The sequence below is a fragment of the Heteronotia binoei genome, chromosome 5 (assembly GCF_032191835.1).
Source record: "Heteronotia binoei isolate CCM8104 ecotype False Entrance Well chromosome 5, APGP_CSIRO_Hbin_v1, whole genome shotgun sequence".
Lineage (NCBI taxonomy): Eukaryota > Metazoa > Chordata > Lepidosauria > Squamata > Gekkonidae > Heteronotia > Heteronotia binoei.
In genome coordinates this window covers 112,831,858-112,839,270 of record NC_083227.1, presented here as the reverse complement: position 1 = coordinate 112,839,270, position 7,413 = coordinate 112,831,858, and the positions used below count along the sequence as shown (strand labels likewise).

General features: G+C 42.6%; 1 protein-coding gene across 1 annotated transcript; it reads left to right on the top strand.

Annotated features, from left to right (window-relative positions):
* Nucleotides 1–20: 20 nt before the first annotated feature.
* On the top strand, nt 21–6,919 carry LOC132572740 (oocyte-specific histone RNA stem-loop-binding protein 2-like). The gene is made up of 7 exons (XM_060240114.1): nt 21–63; nt 556–633; nt 3,973–4,074; nt 4,158–4,262; nt 4,524–4,670; nt 5,322–5,424; nt 6,346–6,919. The coding sequence occupies exons 3-7, from the start codon at nt 4,013–4,015 to the stop codon at nt 6,532–6,534; spliced, it is 606 nt and encodes a 201-aa protein (XP_060096097.1). The 5' UTR covers nt 21–63; nt 556–633; nt 3,973–4,012; the 3' UTR covers nt 6,535–6,919.
* The last annotated feature ends 494 nt before the right edge of the window (nt 6,920–7,413 follow it).

The window sequence follows — 7,413 nt, the reverse complement described above, 5'->3', positions numbered from 1 at the left end:
TTTCCTCCCCTGAGTGTTCAAACCCCATTTTACTTTGCGTGGAAACAGGGCTTCATGTTTGAGGTATGAACCTGCAGGCTTTTACTAGCTCAAGTTCAGTCAAAACCTTTATTGGCATAGATTAGGTCTGCATTGTTGCTGAATGGGATAAAAATGAATAAAGAGTAATGGCTATTATTAATTGGTTGTCTTACAAGCAATGTTCCCTCTAAGTTGCAGAGTCTTGTGAGCAAAAATTCTACTTTATGAGCTACTGGCATTTAAGTTGTGAGCTACTGCATAAATTGAATTGCTCTGGGGCCATTTTTCCTGAGCTAAGACAAAAATGTGTGAGCTGGAGGCTAAAAATCTGTGAGCTAGCTCACCCTAACTCAGTTTAGAGGGAACACTGCTTACAAGGAGTCTTGTGACTAAAGTCCATTTCTTACCTGCTGGAAGCTACTTATGTGATGGGTGAACCAACTATTTGGGGAGAACACAAACTATTAGTTTGAACAGCTGGCAACAGTTTCAGGTGTTTGTAACATGAACATCTTTCTTGTGATTTGCCCTCAGTTCTCTGTTTTGTGACTCTTTCGGTTCTGACTATGGAGGATTTGCTGCTGGGGTATCACCAGTGTTTGAAAAAAATGGGTAGGTAAAAAAAGTTAGAACAAGGAGGAACATGAATATGGGGAGGAAGGGGGACTTCTAAAAATGGTGAAGAAACTTCCTCTACATGCAGAGTGAAAAAAATGAGCCACATGATTTTGATACTAGAGTTACCAATTTCAGCTTGAGAAATTCCTGAAGATTGTTTTGGGGAGGGGGGCTGGGGAGGGAGCATAGTGGGAATTTGATGCCTTAGAGTTCATCCTCCAAAGCTTTCTAAGTGCATACACCCAAATATGAGAAGAAACTGGCAACCTTGTATCTGGAAATGCATTATATTATGAAGGGCATGGGGTATTTAATATAGAATGACAGCAAGTATTCTTTAAAACACTGAAAAATTATCCATGCCTTTTCCATTGTGATGATACTTCTTTGGTTCTGATGGTCTTAAATTACCCTGATGCAATGCCTGTAAGATTTCTCCCCTCCCCACATGGACCATTATGTGTCTGCTGAATAAGAGAGAGGCCCAGTAAGGAACCCACTTGGTACATGATGGCAACTTGAGCCTCCTTTAGTAATTGCCTGCCACACAGAATTATGTAAAAAAAAGAAAAAATGTGAAATAGCTGGACTTGGCAAGGGTGTGACAAGCATAATTGAACTCCAAGGGAGTTCTGGCCATCACATTTAAAGGGACAGCACACCTTTTTAAATGCCTTCCTTCCATAGGAAATAATGGATAGGGGAACTTTCTTTTGGGGCTCATAGAATTGGACCCCCTGCTCCAATCGTTTTGAAACATGGGAGGTATTTTGGGGAGAGGCACTAGATGCCATACTGAAAATTTGATGCCTCTACCTCAAAAAACAGCCCCCCCAGAGCCCTCGATACCTCCACATCAATTCCCCATTATACCCTATGAGAATCGATGTCCACATAATAATAATGAAGTGCCCAGCAGACATTTCCTCCCCCCCCCTCCTGTTTCTGGTGACTCTAAAACGAGGGATTGGCATCACTACTCACAAGTTGCTGCCAACTTCTTCAAAGTAACACAGACACACCATCTCAAGAGGAAGCCTTTCCAATGGGAGACTGAAGCCTCTGGAGCTGGAAAGTCAGATGGTGGCTTTGGGCGCAGGGCTTCCCCCCCACCGGCCAGCTGACTGGGGGCAGGAAGGAGTCTGGGAAAGCAGAAGAACCCCCGCTGGGACCTGGGGATTGGCAAGCCTACCTCTACTAGAAATAATAGCTCTCATTAACATTTCTGGAGCATTTATTAATTGACTCTCATGCCTCCACAGAAGAGGAGGCATACTGTACCAGAAGCCAACACCACAGTGATAGAGGGAACACAACTGAGAAAAAAGGAAGATAGGTATCATGCAGCCATGCAAAAACAATTAATAGTTAGGCTAAATGAGGGGATACATTTCACAGTGAACTATGACCTTCAGGTCAAATGAAGTTATCATTGCAATTTTTTCCTCCTCTGCCCACTCAGGGACATTATTCTACACTACAATGTAAGATGTTGTAGTAATGTGCAGCCCCTGGATCACTTACACTGACAGCAATTTACATAAAAGCACAATAGCATGAGGGAGTCCTATACAAGATTTGAAGAGCACCTATGCCTACTTTCAGGAAAGTAACCAAGAGACTGCTGAGAGACTTGATGATTAATTACTTCATTGAGTGGAATGAGATACTTCAGAAATTTTTAGTTTGGTCTGAAGACTGTGTTTTCCATAAGGCAATGAACGCATGTTGCTTTTGCAATGTGATATAAAATGCAGCAATACACATACTGGCCAGTTTGGTGTAGTGGTTAGGAATGCAGATTCTAATCTGGAAGAATTGGGTTTGATTCCCCATTCTTTCACATGCACCTGCTGAGTGACTTTCAGTCAGTCATAAGTTCTCTCAGAGCTCTCTCAGCTCCACCTACCTCAGAGGGTGTCTTTTGTGGGCAGGAGAAGGGAAAGGATATTGTAAGCCGCTCTAAGACTCCATGTGAAAGGTGGAGTATAAATCCAATCTCTACTTCATCATCTCTTGTTTATTATTCTTGCATTAGAACAGCTATATTTGAGTTCACTAGCATGTTAGAGACCAGGGCTTTTTTTGTTGTTGTTAGAAAAAGCCCAGCAGGAATCATTTGCATATTAAGCCACACACCCCTGATGCCAAGCCAGCTGGAACTGCATTCCTGCTTTTTTTCTTTAAAAAAGCCCTGTTAGAGACTAGGGTTGCCAAGTCCAATTCAAAAAGTATCTGGGCATTTGCATGTGGAGCCAAGAAACATTGGGGGTGGAGCCAGGAGCAAGAGTGTGACAAGCATAATTGAACTCCAAAGGGAGTTCTGGCCATCACATTTAAAGGGACCATACACCTTTTTAAATGTCTTCTTTCCATAGGAAAAAATAAGGATGGGGCACCTTCTTTCAGGGCTCAAAGAGTTGGACCCCCAGGTCCAATCTTTTTGAAACATGGGGAGTATTTTGGGGATAGGCACTGGATGCTATACTGAAAGTTTGGCGCCTCTACCTCAAAAAACAGCCCTTCCAGAGCCCCAAATACCCATGGATCAATTCTCCATTAGTTCCTGTGGGAATAAGACTCCATAGGGAATAATAGAGTTCCCAGCAGACATTTCCCTCCCCTCCGCCCGCTTTCTGATGACCCTGAAACGGGGAGAGGGCCTCCAACCCCGGGGGATCCCCTCCCCCCATCTGGGGATTGGCAACCCTGTTAGAGACCAACAAGATTTTTTTTTAATTTGAGCTTTTGATAGTCAAGGCTCCCTTTGTCGAAAGGAAATTTTGTTGATCTCTAAGGACCTACTGGACTCAAAACTATCAGGGTTACCCTCTGAAATTATCCTGCGTTGCTATCTTGTATATTTAAAGGCAACAGGAGTTCTGTATTTCAGTTGGCATAAAATAGAATTTGATCTCAATGTTTAATGGGTTGTCTTTATGGTGCATTAAGAGTCCTGTATTTTGAACTTGAGTTCCAGCTATTTGTCCCTTAGAGGAAAAAACTTTTGTACTTCATAGGTTTATTCAAATGATTCTATTCTTCAGGTATTTGTTTCCAAGGAATAAAAACATCTGTTTTAGCAGTTTGTCCTGTGTGGTCTTTGACCATAGCTCTAGATTGCAAAACAAACAAAACCAAAAACATGAACAACAAAAAACTAACCAAATCCCCCTGAAAGTTATACTTCCCTTCGTTTCAGAATTACAATGTATTAGCCTATAAGGATCATAAAAACAGCAGTTATGCTATGATGGGAACTGTAAGATCTTATTCGAGGTGTCAGATAGGTTTGCATATTCACTAATCAAAACCTTATTTTCTTGTGAATAGGTTGTCGTCATCTTCCCAGGCCTTATATCTTGAAAGGCAGATGGTCAGTGTGGGTGTAGGCACAAGGTCATATAGGCCGAGAAGATCTTGCTCAGAATTCAGGTGAACTTTCTTGGGGCAGCTGCTCTGGTTGATCACAGCTTGCCTTTCTGTCATCTTCAGCATTCTCTGTCTGTCTTCTGCAGATCTGATGAGGAGACTGATGAGGCTGTTTTGCTAAGAAGACAGAAGCAGATAGAGTATGGCAAAAACACCATTGGTTACCAACACTTTGTCCAACAAGTCCCCAAGTAAGTGACACATGCTTCTTCCCTCCTAAGTTTTGATCTAGAGGCGGGCTCTTCACATAGGATTCATCCATTCTGTGTTAATTAAATACTTCTTATTGAATCGTACCCTGGGATTTTGGGTATATAGCATATTCATTTTGGCTTATTTTGATAAGCCATCAGGGAAAAAGTCTATCTGGGTTCTTAATTTGGGGAATCTTGATACCGGCTGAAGGCAACCTGATTAGCAGAACCTGCTACATCTTTTGTGCTTCATTCCAGAGCTTCTCGGCAGTCAGGTGTTCATCCACGTACTCCAAACAAACATAAGAAGTACAGTCGTCGTTCCTGGGACATGCAGATTAAGCTATGGCGACGGGCACTGCATGCCTGGGACCCCCCTGGGCTAAATGCAGAAGGACCTGAGAGGTAAGTGTCAGTTTTTCTTCGCTTCTTCTGGCCAACTTGAAGAAAGGGTAGGAACACAACTAGGACACATATCCACATAGCCTAGTCCAGTTTCTGCTATGGTGAACAAATTCACTTGTTTCAAGATGCACATTTAATCTTGGTTCTATGTTAAGAAGTACCTTATTGTAGAACATCCACTGCTGGTGACCCATTTATGAAGTAGTCATGACACATGATTCAGGAATCACAGGCCTATGTGCTTTTCACCATGACATTCCTTATCACCATGGAGTCACAGTTAATTATCAACAGTCTCCTTTCAGTGAGAGCAAATGGTTCCTTTACCCATCAGAGCCTGGAAAGACTTTGTAATCAGTGACATGTGAATACCTAAAGTGGTATAGTTTGGCGTAGTTATCTTCTACCTGGAAAAGAAGTGGAGATGCAAGTGTGCTATATAAGGGAGGAAAGTACAACTTTCAGCAGTTTTCAACTGAAGCTAATTGGGTCCCTAATGAACCTCCCAGAGTGCAAGATTTGAGCTTGTAGTGCTATGCTATCCATACATCTCTCATAGTATATTTCATGGTTTCCCTCTTGGATATAAACTTATTTTATGCTGTCTACTTCCTGATTCAATTTAAATGAAACTGCTCTTGCTTTGCAAAGGCAGAAGCTGGTGATTGAGAGGCGTCCTCTCTTCGTCTCAAATGGCTGCTTTGATACCCAAGAGATGCTAGAAAACCCATATGAAGAAGCCTTAGGAGGACAGGTAATTAGACTCCACTTATGTGACATAAGCAATGGCCAGCAGCAGGAGTGTACTGTGGAGGCAGTTGAATTCTAATGCTCCCGATCCCATGCTGCTGGTTTTGGAATAGTTCATATGACTTGATTATAATTTATAATCAACTTTTTATACATATGTATATATTTTGGTGTTACATATATATGTATATATTTTGATGTCAGGAGCCCTGTGGTGCAGAGTGGTAAGCTGCAGTACTAGCTCTGCTCACAACCTGAGTGTAATCCTGGTGGAAGCTGGGTTCAGGTAGCCAGCTCAAGGTTGACTCAGCCTTCCACCCTTCTGAGGTCAGTAAAATGAGTTCCCAGCTTGCTGAGGGTAAAGTGGAGATGACTGGGGAAGGCTATGGCAAACTTCTCTGTTACAAAAAGTTTGCCAAGAAAATGTCATGTGACATCACCCCTTGACTCAGTAACGACAGGGGACTTACCTTTTATTTTGGTGGTGCTAAGCTTTGGGAGTGCTAGACCTTCATGAGACCAAAGATCCCATTGGCGTTGCTATTCTGGAGGGACTGAAAGAAAGCCTCCTTCTGTTGAGATGAGTTACTAGAAGAAATAACTTAAGACAATTGGAGAGCCAGTTTGGTGTAGTGGTTAAGTGTGCAGACTCTTATCTGGGAGAACCGGGTTTGATTCCCCACTCCTCCACTTGCACCTGCTGGAATGGCCTTGGGTCAGCCATAGCTCTGGCAGAGGTTGTCCTTGAAAGGGCAGCAGCTGTGAGAGCCCTCTCCAGCCCCACCCACCTCACAGGGTGTTTGTTGTGGGGGAGGAAGGTAAAGGAGATTGTGAGCCGCTCTGAGACTCTTCGGAGTGGAGGGCGGGATATAAATCCAATATCTTCTTCTTCTTCTTCTTTCATGTACTGCATTTTTTTTTTTAGGTTGTTAGATTGTCAGCTTCTCGTCACTTTGTTCCATGGCTGCCTGAGAATGATCACTTCAATGGTGGAAACTTTGTTGAACATGCAGAAGACTGTTCTGTCTGCCCTGAGTGCAGATGTCATGTCCTGAGAATATGGCGGCGCTTGACACCCTTTAGAAGGCATTGTTTAAATGAGGGAAAGACCTGAGACAGACATGAGGCTTTTATGTTTCTGCCCTGCTCGTGTATCTTCCCAGTTATTTTGGTATAACATCCCTAAGATTGTAGGGGGATCTAGCCTATCTCTGCAGCTGTTCTGGTACTCAGCTTCTTTTTGTCCAGTCTTCATAATAATGGAGTGAATACATGACTAACTACTTAACATGTCTTTGGTCACATTTCTATTATATGGGTGTAGTTTGGGTGGAAGAGGAGTGGTGACTATTACAGAAGTCAAATAGTTCTTGCAGTCCCATGCCTTGTAAGGAAGAGTGTGATTTGAGCACTAAGAGGACAAACACTGTGCCTGAACTAATTTGAGAAAGATCATCTCTGCCTAACACTTTGACCTGATTAAAAACAGTTGATTAAAACTTTATTGTATTATTGTATTCTGTTTGCTTAAGCAGGTAGTGACTGGGGAAGTTAACACTCATGGGTGTACATTTCAGGGTGTGGGGTGAAAGGGGGATAAGATGCAAGGCTTGTGGCTACTCTCTCAAATGCTTCTGTTCAAAACTAAGCTCTAGCAGCAGTGAGTAATCAAGGAAGGCTGATTGTATGACTGCACAGATCCAGGTGCGTAGCTGTGTTGGTCTGAAGCAATAGAATACAGTTAAGAGTCCAGTGGTACCTTTAAGACCAACAAAGTTTTATTCAAAGAATGAGCTTTTGTGTGCACACAATGACTGAACATTTACTAGTGATCAAGCATGAAGTGTCCAATGTGCAAGTAGAAGGGACCTGGCCCCTTAAAACTGGCCTTAAGGCTGTACTCAGGTTTTTCTAGCTAGCATTTTGTACAATGTATTCCACTTCATGTGTGTTAAAGTGAAGCCTTGGCAAGTTGGAGAAACAAAGAGCAATA